The 20791-nt window shown below is 44.1% G+C and overlaps 1 protein-coding gene and 1 pseudogene across 3 annotated transcripts in view; both read left to right on the top strand.

Annotated features, from left to right (window-relative positions):
• ANXA3 (annexin A3) overlaps positions 1-20107 on the top strand; it is a 63920-nt gene extending 43813 nt beyond the window's left edge. Inside the window, exons 8-13 of one of the 3 annotated variants that reach the window (XR_009866568.1) lie at positions 1913-1969; positions 2253-2346; positions 4015-4110; positions 10346-10404; positions 13015-13105; positions 19742-20107. Coding sequence is in view for 2 of the 3 variants with exons in the window: in XM_062198618.1 (XP_062054602.1) it covers positions 1913-1969; positions 2253-2346; positions 4015-4110; positions 10346-10404; positions 12983-13105; positions 19742-19801 (489 nt within the window). In the remaining variant the exon portion in view is untranslated. Of the gene's footprint in view, positions 1-1912; positions 1970-2252; positions 2347-4014; positions 4111-10345; positions 10405-12982; positions 13106-19741 lie in introns of all 3 variants that reach the window. The other 2 variants (XM_062198618.1, XM_062198619.1) reach the window with 2 other exon arrangements.
• On the top strand, positions 4117-8954 carry LOC133765074 (COP9 signalosome complex subunit 5-like; annotated as a pseudogene).
• Positions 20108-20791: the final 684 nt, after the last annotated feature.

Raw genomic sequence — 20791 nt, 5'->3', positions numbered from 1 at the left:
GCTGGCACACAGAAGGCGATCAATACATGGCCCTGATGGTTTATTTTAGGACCAATGATAATCAGCATTTTTATTACCGGAGCGGAGTGCAGGGCAGCAAAGCAATCATGGCGTCATGTCAGCAGCACAGAAAAGAAACCAGACATGCTTGAGTAGAGGAATAAGTTCATGTTTAGCCATTACAGACAAATGTTCATCCGCCTATAATTTCCAGAATAACCCAAGCAATCTGGTTTCCCTTTCTGACGCCCATCCTTCCGTAATGTGAAGCACCTGTGCACCACCACACACGCACACTCAACCCGCAGCCCTCAACATTAGAGTCAGTGAGACACTTTTAAGGTTTTTTTTTTTTTTTAATTTTTTTTTTTTAATTTTTGACAGGCAGAGTGGACAGTGAGAAAGAGACAGAGAGAAAGGTCTTCCTTTTGCCGTTGGTTCACCCTCCAATGGCCACCGCGGTAGCGCACTGCAGCCGGCGCACTGCGCTGATCCGATGGCAGGAGCCAGGTGCCTATCCTGGTCTCCCATGGGGTGCAGGGCCCAAGGACCTGGGCCATCCTCCACTGCACTCCCTGGCCACAGCAGAGAGCTGGCCTGGAAGAGGGGCTACCAGGACAGGATCGGTGCCCCGACCGGGACTAGAACCCGGTGTGCCGGCGCCGCAAGGTGGAGGATTAGCCTAGTGAGCCGCAGCGCCGGCTAAGGTTTTTTTTTTTTTTTTTTAATAGATTATTTTTAGAGCAATTTTAGATTTACAGAAACATTGGACAAAAGGGTGCAGAGAGCTCCCAGAGGCCCCTCCCCCGGTGGCCTCCAGTTTCTCCAGTTTCATTAGAGTGGTATACTTGCTGAATGAAGACTGAGACAAAGTCAGGAGTTTGCCTTAGGGATCACTCTTTCCTGTTGCACAGTTCTGTGGGTTTTGACAAATGTGTAATGATACACCTGCCATTCTCAATACCAAGGAATTTTGCAATTGCTGGACCGTATGATAAGAATATATTTATCTTTAAAAGAAACTGGCAGGAGCTGGCATTGTGGTGCAGAGGGTTAAGCCAGAATCCCATATGAGTGCCGGTTTGAGTCCTGGCGCTTTGCTTCCAATCCAACTTCCACTAATATTCCTTGGAAAGCAGCAGAAGTCGGTTCAAGTGCTTAGGCCCTTGCCACCCACATGGGAGACCAGGATGGAATTCTTGGTTCCTGGCTTCAGCCTCTCCCAGCCCTGGTGGGCATTTGAGGAGTGAACCAGCAGATAGAAGATCTCTGCCTGTCTCTGTGTCTCCTTTTCTCTCTGTCGCTCTGCCTTTCAAATAAGTCTGTATTTTAAAAACGAAGGAAAAGAAACTGGCAAAGTGTCTTCCAAAGTAGCTGTCACATTTTCTTCCCCACCAACGATGACTGAGTTCCTGTTGCTCTGTGTTCTCATCGGTGTTGGGTAGTATCAGTGTTTTGGGTTGTAGCCATTCTAACAGGTGTGCGGTGGCTGTGTTGTATGATGTTGAATATCTTTACATGTTCTTTCTTGCTATCTGTTGACCTTTGGTGAGGTGTCTGCTCATATGTTTTGGGTGGTTTATTATCTTATTATTGAGATCTAAGGGTTCTTTATGTATTCTGGGTACAAGTCCTTTAATATTTTCTTCCAATCCATGCCTTGCCTTTTATCCTCTTAAAACCTTTGAATTCTCAGGAGGGGAAAACTGAGGCTCCTAGGGTTGTGTGATTTGCTACACATTTCATGACTCTCCAATGGCAGAGCCAGAGCTGAAGCCCCGAGGCCCTGGCTCCCCAGCGCTGCCTGGTGCCCACAGGGTGAGAACCTCCAGGATGCAGGCTGGTTGGAGGGCTGAGTGTTGGAATCTCCTGCCTTGAAAGTCCTTCTCACGTTTTCCTCACTCCTGTTTAGGGCAGAAGAGATGAAAGTGTGAAGGTGGATGAGCAGCTGGCCAAAAAGGATGCCCAGGTCAGTAGCCCTTTGCACAGAGAGATGGTGCCATCTGGCACCGTCCTACTCTTGCTGTCTGAGGGAGGTGCCTCAAGATACCCCAGACTCTGCTGGTTCTCACTCCCTCTGCCACTCCACCTGCAGACTGCAGTCTGTGGAGAGTGGAGGCTTCGATGCTAGATTATCTCAGACCTTTACTATAAAGCAAAGCTCACACTCTTCTCCTTCTGCTCCCTGAGAGAGAGGAAGAGCTGTGCCTGGGCTGACCTGCGGGCTCCCCCCAACCCCCACCTGTCTCTAGATTCTCTACAACGCTGGTGAGAACAAATGGGGCACAGATGAGGACAAGTTCACCGAGATCCTGTGTTTAAGGAGCTTCTCGCAGCTAAAACTAAGTATGGTCGTCCTGTTGGGTTTATGTCATTTTTGCAAATGTTGGGGAGTTTTGTGTACAGAGTTTTGGAAAATGCATTTAAAAATTGCAAAACCGGTTCCCACTCATAGATAAACTTTTCAGGCAATAAAATGGGGAAGCTGTGTGCTAACTCAGGACAGTGGGGTTACTACTGCTTCTCTCGGGGACTAAGCAGCTGGGGAGGAAGGCGGCAGGTGGGAGAAAGAGGCTGCCCTACAGGGAGAGAGCAGGATGGGTTCCTGTGGGATGGAGAAGGCTGACTGCAATGCTGCCCACCCCCTCTGCCTCATTAGCTGCTGTCCAGAAAAGCCAGGCTCCCTGCAGGTGAGTCTCTGTCCAGGCAATAATTTTGATTGACATTCAGCTCTGCGAGGAAGGCCAATGGGGAGTAAAGAGCACGAGCTGTTCCTGTCAGGCCAACTGTTCCGTGGAACTCCTGGGCATCCACTCTCACTGATGCACCTCCCCAGCCCTTCTGGGTGCAGTAGCTCTGAGAGACCCAGAATTCCCTTCACTGTGAACTCTCCTGACTGTGGCTTCCAGGTGCTAGAGAGCACCCCAGGGCCTGCCCAAGCTTCTGCTGAAAGATAAGAAGACCTGAGCCATAAAGTCACAGTACGGTGAGGTTTTAATTCTGAAATTGTCCTTCCTCAATTCGGACATTAAAATCAAATTTATTTTATCAAATGCTGGTTATAGTATATTATAGTTGCTTTATTGATGTCTTTGTTTAAACAATAAAAATGAAGCAATGCTAGAAGTCTCTCCAAAATTTCTTTTTTCAAAATTCACTTGGAGAAAAATTCACTTGACTTAAGAAATTTGTCTGTATACTTGGTTACATATGACAGGTTTTTTTCTCTTTAAAATTTTTATTTATTTATGTGAAAGGCAGAGCGACAGAGAAGAAGGGAGACAGAGAGGGAGAAAGAAATCTGCCATCAACTGATTCACTCCCTAAATGGCGTCAACAAAGCCAGGAGCCTATGACTTCATCTGGGTCTCCCACGTGTGTGGCAGAGGCCCAAGAACTTGGGCCATCTTCTGCTGCTTTCCCAGGTGCCTTAGCGAGGAGCTGCATTGGAAGCAGAGCAGCCAGGATTCGAACTGGCACTCAGATAGGGGATGCTGGCATTGCAGGGAGTGGCTTAATCCGCTGCACCACATGGGCTGGCATCGTTTGACAGGTTTTGCTTGGACAAAAAACTCCAATGCTTAGAATGATTTGCTCAGCACAGAGAAATCCCCGTAATTAAGATTTCTTTAGCAGATAAAACTTATTTTACTAATGACCACAGTATAGTTTCCCAGATGCTGCTAGAATTTTTTAAATAGCTTGCCTAATTAGATAAGTAATTTTTCATTTTCCCTTTCTGGCTATTTTAAATGCTTCCTGTCTGAGAGGAGGGAAGAGAGAGTGAGATCATTGAGAAAATGGCCTGCGGAGTTCAGGTTTATTATACATGAGTGTCTTAAAAAAGAAACAAAACCCAAAAACTTCTGTGCTCTAAGTTTGGTGGTTTACAGAAGGAGTTTTAGAGCTTGCAACTTGATCGCCTGCCTAACAGATTTAAAAAAAAAAAAAAAGAATATATTCAAGAGTGGTCAACTGGGATGCTTTAAATATTTTTGTGGTGCTACTTTTTAGCTTTTGACGAATACAGAAACATTAGCCAGAAGGACATTGAGGACAGCATCAAAGGAGAATTATCTGGGCATTTTGAAGACTTACTGCTGGCCATAGGTAAGCCCTTGAGTGCTAATAGACGGAGTTACTGTGCGCCTCTTTTAACTCACTGTCAAAGAAAGCTGCTTTCACGTAAGAATCCTGACTGATCTGTCTCTGTGCTCCCTGGAGACTCCACACAGCCCAGGGTACACAAAATAGGCTCAACAAATATTGTTAAATAGACACATAAAGAAGTTATCTGTTTACATTTTACTTTCCTTTTTAAATTTTACTTGATTTGTCACCATGTTTAAACTGTAGATTTTTTTGAGAGCCAACAGATTTATCTTTCTACTGGCTTTTTTTTTTTTTTTTATTGAAGCTTATTGGAAACTGAGACCTAACTCAATTCAGTCATTCACCATATTTGGTTATTTCTGGAATATATCAGTAGCGTCCCAACACTGAGCCCACGTGGGAGGTACAGATCTTGTTCCCCTGGGTCGAGCGAGCAGAGGGCATGTCAGAAAGGAAGCTTCATGCTGAAGGCGTTCCTACAGGCACATGCATCAGCGAGCAGTCAACACAGTTCAAGTCCATCTGTCTTCTCAGTGGGGTCTCGGCAGTTTGTCATTTCAGGCACCAGGAACCCAAGACCACTGCGTTCAACAAGCACAGACACTTTTCCAATGCAGCCCTTGACCTTTCAAATCAAGGAGTCAGGCTGCCGAGTCTGGTAAATGCCTGTACACACACAGGATTGTTGTAGATCCTAATCTACTCTAACGGCAGATGGCTGCTGGGCTTTCCATAAACTCCCTGTCTGTTTGGGGCAGGGTACGCCACCACGCCATGTCCCTGCCCCAAGGAACAGTCCCCTCTGGTGTCTGTGCTGGTCATCAGCAGGGGATGCCCGAGAGTAACCTCTTCCAGGGTGAAACTTCTGCTGTGTCACTCATATGTTAACTACTGCTATGGGGGGCGAACTCCCAACTAGGGCACTTCTCATTCTGTGTCTGAATCAACCCTTCTCCGGCACTTCCCTTGTGCTTGGTGCTATGGTGAACTCTTTCTGAATACGAACTCATTGAAGCCTAATCATGGTTCTGTGAAATGAGTTACCTTGGCCGACATGGTACACCTGAGGCACAAAGAAGTTAAGTTACTTCCCGAGCTCACCCAGGGAGCCTATGATAGAGCCTGGGTCCCATAGTCTGTGATATTGGCCAGCTACTGGAGTGTGCTGTGGTGTAGACATAGACTGAGACACAGACTTTCAAATTACAGAGAGCATGCCAGAGACAAGCACCCTGCAGATGGCAAGCCTTGCTCTGAGGGTCTCATCCACTTACTTCACTTCTGCCCTTCTCTTCAGCGCCAAGAGCAAGGCTCTAGCCATGGCTGGCTCAGAAGAGCAATACTGTTGACTTCAGTTGAAGTACTAAAATGTAGGCCAAAAATAGAGGGGGAAATGTTCCTTTTTTAATTAAAAAAAAATGCATTGACATCAGACTCTGTAATTAGCTCTTGAGAATATTCCAATCACCATGATAGCCATGATAGCCAGTTAATTTTTTTCATTTCAAGTTGTTAAATCTTTGTATTAGTTTTACTACGATTTGCTTTCCCTGTTCTTGCAAAGCTTTAATATTTGAAAAACTTTATTGAGATGTGCAGATTCTCACTCACCAAGCTAAGACGCATTCTTGGACATATACATTGAATTGTCCCTTAAGTTTGGACTATCATGGACATTATTTTTAGCAAGTAAAAAAAGACTTCATAGTCATGGCTGCCTTGCAAAGCTAGTGAGAATTTGCACCTGTGCTGGGAAGGGTCCAAAGCCCATACCCAGAGACTTCAGCAAGGTAAAGTTGCCTCTTGGTCACGGACATCAGTTCCTGTGGTTCCTCAGCAAAAGCAGCATCTGGGAGTGAGATGGCCCAGAAAACCCAGAATATCAATGAAATCTTCACATACGACAGAAAACACCACAAGAAATCCCGGTGGTACAGCCGTGGACTACAGATCACCATCACTTTAAATCCTGCAAAATCTCAGCATTGGCTCTACCGAGTGGTGGTGCATACAGATCCGGAGGAACTTGGCAGTGATAGGCTCGATGTTAGAGAAGGTGGACGGTGAGGCCGTGATCGTTAAGGATGGTTGTGCTTTGCCTGTAGAGGGCACTGAAACCACGTGAATGCTCTGGCTACTGTGCATGCGTGCAGGGCTGCACAGACAGGAAACACCAAGCAGGGCAGCTGCCTGCAAATGCAGTTGGCTTGGCTCGTGGCTACCCAGGCCAGGCTGCTGGGTTTCTGGGAGGTTAGTACCTAAATGCTTGAGTAGTGGTGATCATTGATCCAACCACACTGATAGCTGCAGGGAAAGTGAATCTTGGCGCCTTTAGAACTTGCCCGAAAGGCCACAGACCTGATGGAGGACCTTGCGAGCACCAGGCTGTCCCACTTAATAAAATGGAAGACTTTGGTATGCACTGCAAACAAGCTGTGTCTTAGCAGTCTCATCGTTCAGCTCCTCTTTGGCTCTTGAATTGATGACCTTTTGTGGAATCAATACTGGGCGAACACCCTGAGTTCCTCCAGTTTGCTTCCTAATGCAGACTGTATCACTGATCTTAAAAGCTGGAAACTTGAGAAGCCCCGATGAGCTGAGGGGTTTTTATGCTGGATTTAGAAACACATGACCAAAAAATCAGAAGATGAGCTCACCGAAGCCACCAGAGACAGTTGTAGGACAGCCCTAGGAGCCATCCATGGATTGATGTCTCAGCTGATCAGGAACAAATTGCTTAATCAAATTAACATCTCTTAAACAGTCACCAAGCAGAACTTGTGCGTGAAAGCTAGTAGGAGAAAAATACTCAAGTCACAATTTAAAACCAGTTATCAAAAATCCCATTAGAAGTATAAGGTACTGTGAACTGTCCTGTAATAAAACTCTTTAAGATGAAAAAAAAAAAAAGATTTTATGATTTAACTCAAGTTCAAAATACCTCTCACTCATTCCCTATTTCAGAACTGTTAAAAGCTCTTTAAGAAAACATGTTCATTGAGATATAAGCCACATATCATAACCAAAGGTATGCACTCAGTGATGTTTAGCCTGCTTACAGAGTTTTGCAGTTTTTGCAAATTCTACATTAGGACACTTTCCTGAACCCCAAAAGAAACCCTGTAATCTCTGACAGCTATTCCCATCCCTTCTTACCTCTGCACCCGCCAGCCGTTAACCTTCTGTCTGTGCCTATTTTAGACATTCCTAGACAAGGATCCTAATGCGGTTTGTCAACACAGTTTTTGACATGAAAACCCATCTGAGCCATATCATCTCAGAAATGACTCGTTGTCAAATAAAAAGAAAATCCAGTCTTGGAAAAGCAGCGACTTTATTCCAAAGAACACCCCGGCCTCAGAAATGTCCGGGAGTCTCAGAACCTCACAGGAAAGACTTTCCTTTTGTAGAGAGAGGTAGTCGGACCTGAACCTGAGCTGTTAGAGGGCAAGCAGAGGAACAGGACCCACGGGGTTGGAAAGCACAGGTGTCTTGCTGTGGTCTGCTAGATTCTCACAATAAGCTCAGGGGTGTGTTCTGCATGTTGGTGTCTGCTCAAGTCTAGGGGCAAGTCAGAGTTCAGGAGCCAGGGGGGAGGAGAGAGGCCCAACTCAAATTGGGTCAAGACAATGAAGAGGACAGGAAATGGGTAATTGTGAACTCTGGGTCACAATAATGAACTCTAATGGACTCCTCCCTATTCTGTTGGGTTAAAAAGCAAACTTCCTTACCACTGAAACTTAGTGCCACCTCCCCAGATTTTCAGACATGAAGAATAAACCTGTTAGTTAAGAACAAGAGGGCAAACTAAAGGGAGAGAGAGGGTTATGAAAAGAAAAGATTGTACAAATCCAGCTTTGGGGCTGGGGGTAGGGGGGATGATTGAAAACCTTAATAGGATGGTTTTTTAAAAATTTTTATTATTTATTCAAAAGGCAGAGAGAAATATAGACAGACAGACTGATCGAGAGATCTCCCATCCACTGGTTCACTCCCCAAATGCCCACAAAAGCTAGGGCTGGGCTATGCTGAAGCCAGGAGCCCAGAACTCTATCCGGTCTCCCACGTGCACAGCCAGGACACAAATACGTTAGCCATCACTGCTGTCTCCCTGGTGCACATTAGCAGGAAGTTGGAGTCGCAGTCAGAGCCAGGACTCAGACCCAGGCACTCTGCTGTGGGATGTGAGCTTCCTGAGTAGTGTCTTACCCCCGTATCAAGTGCCCACCTGAATAAGATTTTGATTGAATTATTAAGGCTTGGTTAATATGAGTCTGAGAAAATTTAGGTAATGCTACTTTGAATGATTTTAAGATTTTTATTTATTTATTTGACAGAGTTACAGACAGTTAGAGAGAGACAGAAAGGTCTTCCTTCCGTTGGTTCACTCTCCAAATGGCTGATCCAAAGCCAGGAACCAGGTGTTTCCTCCTGGTCTCCCATGCAGGTGCAGGGCCCAAGCACTTGGGCCATCCTCCACTGCCTTCCCAGGCCACAGCAGAGAGCTGGACTGGAAGTAGAGCAACCAGGACTAGAACCGGTGCCCATATGGGATGCCGGCGCCACAGGCCGGGAGGATTAACCTAGTGTGCTATGGCGCCGGCCCCATGATTGTTTTCTTAGACAAGTTCATATCTGACAATTTTCATGGTTTGCCCCAGATTCCGTATTTGTGTTTCTAATACATTTCTCCTTTGATTTTCCTTAAATTACAGACACAAACCAAAAGATTTTTGGCTTTCCTTTCCAGAGTCTGTAAGCCACTATAAGAAAGTCATTTATCTTGAGGCCGGCGCTGTGGCGTAGTGGGCTAAGCCTCTGCCTGTGGTGCCAGCATCCGTGTGGGTGCCAGTTCTAGTCCCAGCTGCTCCACTTCCAATCCAGCTCTCTGCTGTGGCCTAGGAAAGCAGTAGAAGATGGCCCAAGTCCTTGGGCCTCTGCACCCACATGGGAGGCCTGGGTTCCAGGCTTTGGATCAGCCCAGCTCCAGCTGTTGCAGCCATTTGAGGAGTGAACCAGCAGATGGAAGACCTTTCTCTCTGTCTCTCTCTCCATCTGTAACTCTACCTCTCAAATAAATAAATAAATAAAATCTTTTTTAAAAAAAAATGCAGAGGCTGAGAGAATGAAAGAGAGAGTCTTCCATCCTCTGGTTTATTCCCCAAATGGCCACAACTGCCACAGCTGTGCCCATCCGAAGCCAGGAGCCAGGAGCTTCCTCCAGGTCTCCCACGCTGGTGCAGGAGCCCAAAGACTTGGGCCATCTTCTGCTGCTTTCCCAGACCATAGCAGAGAGCTGGATTGGAAGTGGAGCAGCTGGGACTAGAACTGGCACCCACATGGGATGCCGACACTGCAGGCGTTGGCTTTATGTGTTATGCCACAGCGCCGGCCCCAGTAAATAAAATCTTTTAAAAACAAAGTCATTTATCTTGTTCTGAGCTGCAAAATTCATTATAAAATCCATTCACATTTGATGAGATTCTTACCTGCAGATCAGATTTAAGATTTTAAAAATAATTATCTTGCCCTCGGTAGGTGTGTTCTCTGTAGAATTTTCTATTGCTAACTATGTTCCCTTTATTTCAAGGATAATTTACTCCATGTTTTTAACTTCGTTGTTTAATTTCTACTTCAGTTGTTTTGAAAGATTTGAAAGATGATAGTATGTCCTGGATGGCTGGGTTTCCGTCACAGGCACTAGTTCTGGTGTATGACTCCAACCAGTGTACAAATCCTAATCCAGCCATTGAGAAGAACATCTTTCCATTGGAAAATCTGGTTTTAGACTGAACTCCAGCACCCCTTTTACCTGTCGAGTTATTTGGTGCACCATCTCTGCAGTCACCAGGCCCAAGCTAATCAGCAGCAGCCAAAGAAGTTAGGCCCAGAGCGATGGTTGCAGCCTAGGGAGACGGCAGTGTAAGCGTAGGTGTTCCGGGTGTCTGGGACCTAGAGATGACTCAGGCTCTGTGGGAGTTTCTTTGGCAGGTAATTTTATTTTCCCCCTGGCTGACGATAATTACCGTGCTAAACTTCTGTGCAAATATGACGTTAAAAGCCTTTGAAATTCAGGCTAAGCCTGCCTTTCATTCTAAATGAAAGCCAGTAGTGGAGAGGACAAAGATAACATGAAGGTCTAAAGAATCTTTGTTTAAAACGTATTGCTGGAGACTCATTCAGTTTCTATTAAATGAGGCCACCGTTGCTTGCTTTTTTTTTTTTTTAACAGTTCATTGTGTGTGGAACCTGCCTGCCTTTTTAGCTGCAAGACTGTATCAAGCTTTAAAGGTTGGTCTGGAAATTTCCTGTTCATCCACAAGGAGAATGTAGAGCTATTGCTTCTCGTTGATGGCTAATGTTTCTTTTCCACTTTGATGAGTTCTCAGTTGTAGCTCATTTGTCTGCTAATTTGTGTCATAGGTGAGTATTCACATCAAAATAGTGATAGCTCCAGGGGAGTGTTGACTAAATTATTCCTCCACCTCACAGTAAGTGTAGACGGGACTCCTTTTGGAACCCCAAACCTCAAAATGAATCTTTAAAGCCAGTGGCCTGTCCAGCTGCCTGTCTTAAAATAAACCCAGCTGAGTCAGCAGCTGTTTTCTTGATGGTCTTCACGGATGCATGGTGAGATCTGTAAGTACTTGCTCTTGGAGCTCTTCAGACCTGGGCAGGGCGTCATACCTAGAAGACATTTCCAGTGGTCCCATGTGCGCCTTCAAAGGTACAGTCAGGAGGAGTGCATCATTTTGCTCGCCTCACAGCTGCCCGCCCCCAAGTCCTGGTGGATGGCCCCCGGCAGGAAGTGGCCTTGCCCCGCCCTCTGAGCTTTCAGGGTCCCTGTGCCCCCCCAGCCTTGTTCACCACGCTGCAGCTCCCTCGGCCTTCCCTGCGATGCTCCACTGTGCCAAGCCTGTTCCACCTCCAAGCCTTCATGGTTGTTGTCCTCTGCCTAGCATGCTGCTTCCCTTGAACTATCTGTGGCTGACTCCTTCTCACCTTTGCATGTCTTGGCTCACCTGTCCCCAGCTGTCCCCTCCTGTGAGTTCTTCCCTCTCTACTCCCTATCAAGTGACTCCCTTTCAGTTACTCTGTGTTTTATTTCCCCTGGGTTTTTTTTAAAGATTTATTTACTTATTTGAAAGTCATAGTTTCAGAGAGAGAGGGAGAAACAGAGAGGGAGGGGAGATCTTCCATCCTCTAGTTCACTCCCCAGAGAGCCACAACAGCCAGTACTGGGGCCGGGTCAAAGCCAGCAGCCAGGAACTTCCTCCAGGCCTCCCAAGAGGGTGGCAATTGGGCCATCTTCTACTGCCCTCTCCGGCCATAGCAGAGAGCTGTGTTGGAAGAGGAGCAGCTGGACTCAAACCATTGCCCATATGGGTTGCATTGCAAGCACCAGTTTTACCCACTACACCACAATGCCAGCCCCATGTTTCTCTATTTTCTTAATAGCTCTTATTAATATTTACTTAAACAATAAATAAATTACTGTCAACATCTATTAGAATTTTAGCTTTATGAGGACAGAGATACACAGTCATACATTGGAATCCATGGAGGATTGTTTCTAGAACCCTCTGCAGATAGGAAAAATCTGTGAATGCTTAAGCTTTTTATATGAAACGATGTGGTATCTGCATTAAACCTACACACATCCTCCTATGTACTTCAGGTCATCGCTGGATTACTTATACCTAATGCAATGTAATTGCTATATAAGTAATTGTTATGTTTACATTCTATCAGAATAATGAAAGTAAAGCATCTATACATATTCAGTATAGATGTAATCTTTTTTCCCAAATATTTTCAACCCATTTGAATCTGTGTGCAGCTCCCAAGGGTACAGAGGCCAGCTGTAATCTGTGTTGTTCACACCTTATCCTCGTACGTGAAATAATGCCGGGCATCTAGTAGATGCTCACTGTATAATCAATAAATGAACAGAGTCAAAATCCCCATAACTGCTGGGGAAGAAATTTTACATGCTCCCTCTGTTTGGTTACCCTAAACATGATGCATCTTTACATTCGGTTGGTCCACCCGCATAGCATCTCTCAGATCTTCCCATTCTCTTCGTCCATGCTGCCACCATCATCTCGGTCCTTTGTTACTGTGATCATGTACAGTTGCATCCCAAAGCCTCAGGTCTTATTCCTACTCCTCTCCTACAATTCATTTCTCTCCTATTGCAGTCAGAGTGATCTTCTATCTCAACACTCTCATGTTTAAAAGATTGCAGTGGTTCTCCACACTTGGGATAAAGTCAGAATTTCATCCCATAGTTAACAAGCTCTGGCACATCCTTTGCAGACACATCCTTTGCTGTCCTTTCGTCATTATTTATAAATTCTTGGATGTAGGCTTCTTTCTTGTCCTAAACCTTCACACATGCTATTTTCTATCTCAGAACATTCTCTCCTGTCTGTTTAAACTGCCCCTTCTCTGCTGACTGTTGCTCCAGGCTTCAGCTTAAATGTCACTTTCTCAGACAGACTTTCCTAATCCCTGACCTCTGATCTCTCTTAGGCCCCCTAATAGATGCCCTCATGGTACCCAATATCTCTCAAAGCAGATTCTCCTGTAGTGGCCTGTTTTCTTGCCTTTATGTTTTACAAAATTGGAGGTTTCACAAGGGGTGCTTATTCTCTGTTGTTCAACATTGAGCCCGGTGCTGGACCAGATTAGATGCTTAATTATTTCTTGAATAGATGAATGATGACAGTGGATGGTAAATGAAAGAAGAAGAATCACTGTGGTTGACTGTTACGTGCACCGTTATCCATATCTCATAAATTTGGATCTGTAGGTCGTTGTTGTGACCAATGAGATTTGTGCTGTGAACAGCTGCATCTCTTAACAGGGTGCTGGTACTGATGAATTTACTCTGAACAGAATCATGGTTTCAAGATCAGAAATTGACCTTCTGGACATTCGAGCAGAGTTCAAGAAGCAGTATGGCTATTCCCTATACTCAGCAATTAAAGTAAGTCTACTCTTAAAAGAGCAAAACATACTTTGTCCTTCTCTACTCATCCTCTTTCCACTGTCTCTTTGAAACACGGGCATGTGAGGTTTCTCTCTCCTTGTCCATGTGTAAATTTCTTTTCTGAGTTCACAGCAAAGTGTCTCTTGAAAGCAGGAGCTATTTTTCAGCTCTGAAGTCCCAGACCTATAATAGATACTCAGAAAAATTTTGATTTTTTAGGTTCACTGGCTACTAATTTTTCTTCTTTTGTCAGCAGCATATGCAAGTTCTTTGCTTATTTTTATATTGCACTGCTTTGTTTTGTTCAGTATTTATGACAACATCAGGAAATAAAAATATACATTTTATAGGTCCTCTTTCCTTTATGCGAAAGATAGCATGGTTTTGCAGCTTAGGGCTCTTTCTGTTTCAGTATATAGGAAGATTTCTCCCTTTTAACATCTGTATATTATTTCATTGTTTGATAGTTTGTACCCACTACAAAAACTGATGTCTCCAGTTAGTTGCTATTATAAACAATGCTGCACTGTATGTCAGGTACAGGTATATGTGTGGGTTAAATTCTCAGGAGTCATATTCCTGAGATAGAAATAAACGCATTGTAAATTTTGGTCAATATCAGCAATTGGTGTCCATTGTACACTTCCATCAGAAATGCGTCCTTGTTTTTCCATGGCCTTGGAACAATGAGATGTTTTCAAATTGTGAGGTTTTTACAGTCTGCTAAGTGACAAATGGTATCTTAGTGTAGTTTTTAGCATGCATTTTCCTCAGTGTGAGTGAAGCTGACCATAGGTTCATGTCCTAAATGCCATTTGTATTTTTGATATGTGTCCTTATGTTCTTTGCCCAGTGTGCCTTTGGGTTTTTGTTCTTTTTGGTCAATTTCTAGGACCTCCTTTCACTTAAGGTGGGTGATAATTAGCATTGTGTCTAGTTGTCAGTATTCTTCCTGGTTTGTCATTTGTCCTTTGACTTGGCTGAAAGTATTTTTTTGAGTAGAAGTTTTATGTCCTATTTAATTGAATTTATCACTGTTTTATTTTACAATATCTTTTGATTTTTTTAAAATCTATCCCTTGTATTTCTATCATTCTGAATGGCAATATTTTAACCAGTTGTTATACAGTAGCCCTTTCTCATCCATGGTGATATGTTCCAGAACCCCCAGTGGATGCCTGAAACCATGGAGGTACTGGCTCCTGTATATACCATGCTTTTCCCCATACATATACACATGCATGCATTTGAGGGCACTTCAAACTGTTCATAGAAAGATGCAGTTAAAAGAGAAGCTTATTTTGGTACAAAAATTTTTTGAAGTCCATGCATAGTTTTTTCATAATATGCATTTCTATTAACTTTTTGAAGATCCCTCATATGAAAAAGATTATATACATACTTAAAAGATTAACAATAATAACTAGTAATAAATAATTATAACAGTATACTGTGGTAGTTTTTTGTGTGTGAATCATTAAACTATGATAACATTGATGCTTAGATGTCCTTCATCAACTTTTTCAACTTTGCTGGAAATGTGGCAACAGCCTTGTCATTTGCAGATGCAGCTTCCCTGGTAACTTTTATGCTTTTCACTCTAACCCTGCTTCTGAGTGTGTAACCACCCCTTACTTGCAGTAAATGGCTTTAGTGTCACTTATTTCAGGGAATCCCTGTGACATCTTTGTATAGGCGCAATAGCTGTGGCACAACCCATTGCCATTATTCAGAACATGTTTTCTATTCATGTCTTCTACCCACAAACTTAATGCCTTTTCCATCATAAGTAAGCACTTATAAATCATGATCATCACTTTTGCATTCTGAAAGATAACAGCCAAACAAGTATGAATTTCACATAGTTGAATTGCCAACATCTCTACTACGGTGCTTTGGGACCATGTATTAAGTAAAAATAAGGATTAGTTGGACATAAGCACTTCAGTACTGTAACAATTGTTCTGATGACCAAGGTGGCAGCTAAGTGAATAATAGGCAGGTAGCATGTACAGTATGGATACACAGGTGGTTAACATCCCAGGAGGGACAAAGCAGGGCAGCTTGAGAGTTCGTGTTACTCGGGAAGGCACACAATTTAAAACTTATGAGAGATTTTATTTCTAGAATTTCCCATGTAATATTTCAGGCCTGGCAGTCTTCTGTTGGTTTGTATTTTTCCTTCAGCTTCCCAGATGACATATGGAAGGCCTCAGTAATGAGTGATAGACAGCGGTACTCCAGGCTGGGTCCCTGAAAGAAACGAGGGGCTGAGTTTGCTGAGCCAGGTGGTTCAACCTTGCCATATCCCAGGGCCACACTAACTAAGTGAATAGATGAAGTTCAGGGCTGGCTTTGCAGAGGCCTGCAGGCTGTGAGGTTAGTATCTTCCTGTATGTCTGCTGTCCATTTTCCCTATGAATGTCTAGGGAAAATCAGCACAAGAGAGTGTCAGACCCAGGCAGATTCCGCAAGGTCTAAGCTGGGAACTGGGGCCTGACTGATGAGCCAAGGCAAAGAAGAGAGCAGTAGGAGGCAGAGCAGGGAATTTGGCTCTGATCATTGAGGGTTCAAACCTAGGAGTGAAGTCCATGCTGCCTACACAGCTGGGGCCCAGCTGAGGGGTTCCTAATGCATCATGTGGATTCTGATCCTGGCTAAGCTCCCTGGCAGCAAGTTCTCTCATGAGCCCAGCCACAATCACTGGTGACAACTGGCTTAGACCATGTTCCTGTGACACTGAGAGCAGCTTCAGTCCTCAGTCCAACCTTAGCTGTGGCCCTGCCCATGGTAGCCACCCTTGAACAGGTACATATGCTCACCTGGGCCTCTTGGTGGCCATCTTGGAAACATTCCTTCCCCGGGGTGTGGGGGCAGGAGGAGGAAGCCACAGATGGCATTTGAATGAAAGACTGGATGGACATCACTCAATCTGTCAACTAGATCCATTCACCAAAATCCTTTTTTGAAGCCAATTTTTGCTTTTAGAAAACCTTTGAAGAAAGAGAGGTTTCCTTAAGTTGAAATTAGAGAACTTATTCAACAAAGCAATTCTCAGATTATGCCTGGGGCTTGGCACTGACTGTGTCATCTGCTCACAGTCAATTCTCTCTGCATCCATCCTGCCACATTATGATGGTTTTCATCATCAGAGGAAGATTCAATAACCTTAACCATATTGTACTTACTAAGGCAGAAAAGTAGACCCATACATTTTGTAATGATTGTCAGTAACAAGGTTGACACACAAAGAGGCCTGTTGGTTCACCCTCAGAAAACCAGGAAATTAAATTAACCAGTGGCTCTCAGTTCCACAATTGTTTGAGTAATTGAGAATTATTGCATTAGAAAACATCTGAACTATTTGTCATTTAATAGAAAAGAAAAATCCAATACCGAAGGGTTAGGCGTATAATTTGAAATAATATAATGTTCCTCTATTTGTAGCACCTCACATCCAATATTAGGGAATCTCATGATGTTCTCTCTGCTGATATGCAGGGTCTTTGCAGAGGGTGAAGTTTCTGAATTTCAGGGGCTAGCATTCCATTTTGTGTACTCTCCAAGCCTTTGATCTGTTTTCCTCTTCCTTCTGCTTCTTGTAGAGTCATTTGCCTCTTCATTGTGGCCTTTCTCAGGACTGACTAGTAGGAGGAAAGAGAGGAACAGAGATGAAAAACAAAGGTGTATCTCTTATGACTTAGCAATAAGGTAATAATGGAAAATTTATATGAAGTTACATTTCTTATTCTATTGGTCAGTAAATTAGTTGCCTACTTAATAAGTAACACAATTCCAAGCTCTTTAAGGGAAACTATAGTAGACACCCTCAGTCATTTCATAATTGTCAGGGAGCCAGTAGGCAATCCAAAAGAAAAAGCAAATGGAAAGACTTCACAATGGAAGATAGAACGAAAATCGACAGTATAGGGCCGAAATCGTAAAGGAGCCTTTTGGCAATGTTTACAGATTTTGGTCGTTAGCTTGAGGGTAATAGAAGCCACTGAAGAATTTTTTTTTAAAGATTTTATTTATTTTATTTGAGAGTTAGAGTTACAGACAGTGAGAGAGAGAGAGAGAGAAAGGTCTTCCTTCCATTGGGTCACTCGCCAAATGGCCACAACTGCCGGAGCTGCACCGATCCAAAGCCAGGAGCCAGGTGCTTCCGCCGGGTCTTCCACGCGGGTGCAGGGGCCCAGTGACTTGGGCCGTCCTCTACTGCCCTCCCAGGCCACAGCAGAGAGCTGGACCGGAAGTGGGGTAGCTGGGACTAGAACCAGTGAACATATGGGATGCCGGCACCGAAGGCAGAGGATTAGCTTACTGCACCATGGCGCCAGCCCCACCACTGAAGAGTTTTTAACAGGATAGTGTCATGATCCTTGAAAAGACCCCTGTGGCTATGGAGAATGAATTGGACATAAAATAGAAACAATGCAGAGTGATGAATTAGGAGGCTATTGTATTAGTCATATTAGAATAGCTACATCTGAGTTCATGGTAGTCCAAAGAGAGGAAAGAGAACAAGGGATCCAAAGCTATTTAGGAGTTAAGATTCAGGAACTTCATATGACGTCTTGGTGTAAAAAGTGAAGAAAAGGGGGTATCAATGACGATACCTAGGTTTGCAACATGGGGACCAGATAATGGTGCCATTCCTTGTAAGAGGGTCAGGTTATACGATCTTCCTTTTTGTGGAGAGTGAGAGGAAGTTCGTGAGATTGGTTTTGCATGTTTTGAGTTTATGATGTCTTTGAAACGTGGTAGTGGAGAGGTCAGGACACTAGTGATTATGTGAATACAGTTTGAGAGTCAGTTATGTCGGTGAGTCTTTGGCTATGCATGAAAATCCTCTAGGGAGAAATACAGAGTGAGAAAGAAGCTTGGAATAGACCTTAAAGCATCACCAACATTAGTGACTGGATAGAAGGGGAAGACAGAAGTGGAGAGGCCAGAGAGGAAGGAGGGAAGGCTGGGGCTGCGGGGCAGAACAGACGTCAAGGGCAGAGAATGTTTCCAGGTGGGTGAGGTGGACAGTATGCTGTGTCTGCTGACAGAAATGAAAGGCCTGAAGATGGGTGTTTGATGGATACGCTGGTCATTGGACTTGATTCACGAAACAGTAAGGATTAACACCTTGGGAATACAGATTGGTGAATGAATGTAGGGTCAAACTAGTGGCAAGATAGGAGGGCATAGACTAGATTTACCACAATCAAGTTGAAAAACAGAAAAAACTTGAAAAGCACCACAAAGAAAGAGTCCACAGGTTGATTAACTGAGGAAGATAAAAGATGGGAACAAGGTTGGGAGAAAACAGAACCATGATACCACTGTCAAAAACTGAACAACAGAAACCTTCAGTTATTTTCTTAGGAGCAATTAATATGACATAATTCAAAAGGCATAAATTCTGTTTGGAGATTTGTAACTATGCAGTGTAAGTAGAATATTGCTAACCAGAAACAGAGGGTATGGAGGCAGGAGAAAGGACAAACGTGCATTGGGTTCCTACAGTGCATCAGAGTTTTGTACATGGCTCCGTGGTAAGATACTTGGGTATATTTTACTAACTGACAGAACCATAATAATTGCTTCCAATTCCGATCTGACTAAAGGTGACTCTTTGAATACAAAGCTAGAGCATTATTGGCTTCTTAGCAGTTTGAGAGAATATTACATTCAACCGAGCAAGACTTAAGAAACCCCATCAGTGAGCTCTGAAGTCTTAGAAAGCAGAAGACTATGCATCAACGCCTAGTGTGTCTTCCTAGGAAAACGTACTTAACCCCTTGTCACCAAATGGCCCTGCTTCGTTCATTCCCTTACATTATCACTTTCTCTGGCTTTTACGTCATCTTCCCTGAAAGCGGTAAGGAAATATTCACTGGTTTTGTTGCCTTGAAAAATGATTCAGGTTTTTTAGAAACAGCAATCTAGTTAAAAGCCAAGTGTCTCCTCCAGTGAAGTCTTCCATATAGCAAGCGTGGTGTCTTTATTCCGTAAGCCTTCGCCTGACATGGTGTCTTTTCTGAACCCAGGCTTTCTTCTAGCCTGGAGCCTAGGAATTGATGCGCATGCTTTCTAGGGATGCGACTCACTTCACTGCCTTCAGTCAGGCAGTGCAGCATGGTGTTAAGGGGCCAGCCTGCCCGCATTCAGACCCGGCCTGTGTCACCTATTCTCTCTGATCTGGGGCAAGGTTGCTAACCTCTATTTTCCTCGTGTGTTAAACAATGTTACCTTTGGTTCCTGTTATATAAAGCTTTGACAAAGGTTAATGTAGTTTCTACATATTAAGTCTTTGAATAGCACATATTTGGTAAATAGTTGACATTATAATATTATGTAATTGTTGCAATCTTTTTAAACCCAAACTGAAATTTAATTGCAAACTGTGGAGGAGAATGCAGACGTCACACACTGTAAAGGAGATGCTGGGCTGGAGCGTAGTTATACCTGGGTATAAACCAGCGAGGGAAGTGCAGGTGCACTTTACTAACTGCTCTCACCGCGAGCGAGCTCTTCAGTCGTCTCCCACCAACGTGAATGCCTGAATGCTGGGGGACTGGGTTCATTGATGGTCCCCTCATTGCTTGTGCTGTATTTATTCTTCTCTGTTGGTCCTTGCAGTCAGATACGTCTGGAGACTACGAAGTCACGCTCTTGAAGATCTGCGGAGGAGATGACTGAGAGGACAGTCTGCACTCGCCACTCCGTGATGGACTCCACCCACTTCTTTCTCAATCAAGTGTGCACTGCAACCTGTTGGCCTAACGGAAATACTCACTGTTCCATAACAACAATGCAAGCAGAAAGTGATTATTTTAGAGCCTCTCATTCATAATAGAGTAGATGACACATGAAATTTAAACTAGTATAAAGAATCTGCTATTATTATCAGACTTAGATTGCTGCTTAGGAACTAAAAAAATCTGTGTATCATTCTAAGCCACTAAACATACGGGTAATAAAAAATGTTGCCTTTGTTAAAGGAAATTGGTCTGTCTTTATTGTTTACCAACTTTGTGTGGTGCCCAATGCCAACAGTTAATTATACTTTAAAACATGCTCTTGTTATAAAAACTTGCTGGGGGTAGGTATTTGGCCTAGCAGTTGAGACATTGCTTGCATTCCACATCAGAGTGTCTGGGTTTGGGTCCTGGCCTGCTCTCCATTCCAGCTCCCTGCCAGTGAGCACCCTCAGAGGGAGTGGTGATGGTTCAAGTGGTTGGCTCCCTGCCACCATATAGGAGACCTGGATTGAGTTCCAGGCTTCAGCCTGGCCCAGCCCTGGCTTTTGCTGACATTTAGGGAGTAAACCAGCAGACAGGAGCACACTCTCTCTGCCTCTATGCCTATCAGATAAAAACAAACACCTAGGGGCTGGTGATTTGATGTAACAGGCTAAGCCCCACCTACGGAGGCACCAGCATCCCATATGGGCACCAGTTCATGTCTCGGCTGCTCCTCTTCCAATCCAGCTCTCTGCTTATGGCCTGGGAAGGCAATGGAAGATGGCCCAAGGGCTTGGGTCCTTGCACCTATGTGGAGGAATCTCCTGGCTCCTGTTTTTGGATCAGCCCAGCTCCAGCTGTTGCAGCCATTCAGGGAGTGAACCAGTGAGTGGAAGACCTTTCTCTCTGCCTCTGCCTCTCTCTATAACTCTACCTCTAAAATAAA

This window comes from Lepus europaeus, chromosome 8, assembly GCF_033115175.1.
Source record: "Lepus europaeus isolate LE1 chromosome 8, mLepTim1.pri, whole genome shotgun sequence".
Taxonomy (NCBI): Eukaryota; Metazoa; Chordata; class Mammalia; order Lagomorpha; family Leporidae; genus Lepus; species Lepus europaeus.
This window is presented reverse-complemented; position numbering and strand designations above follow the sequence as displayed.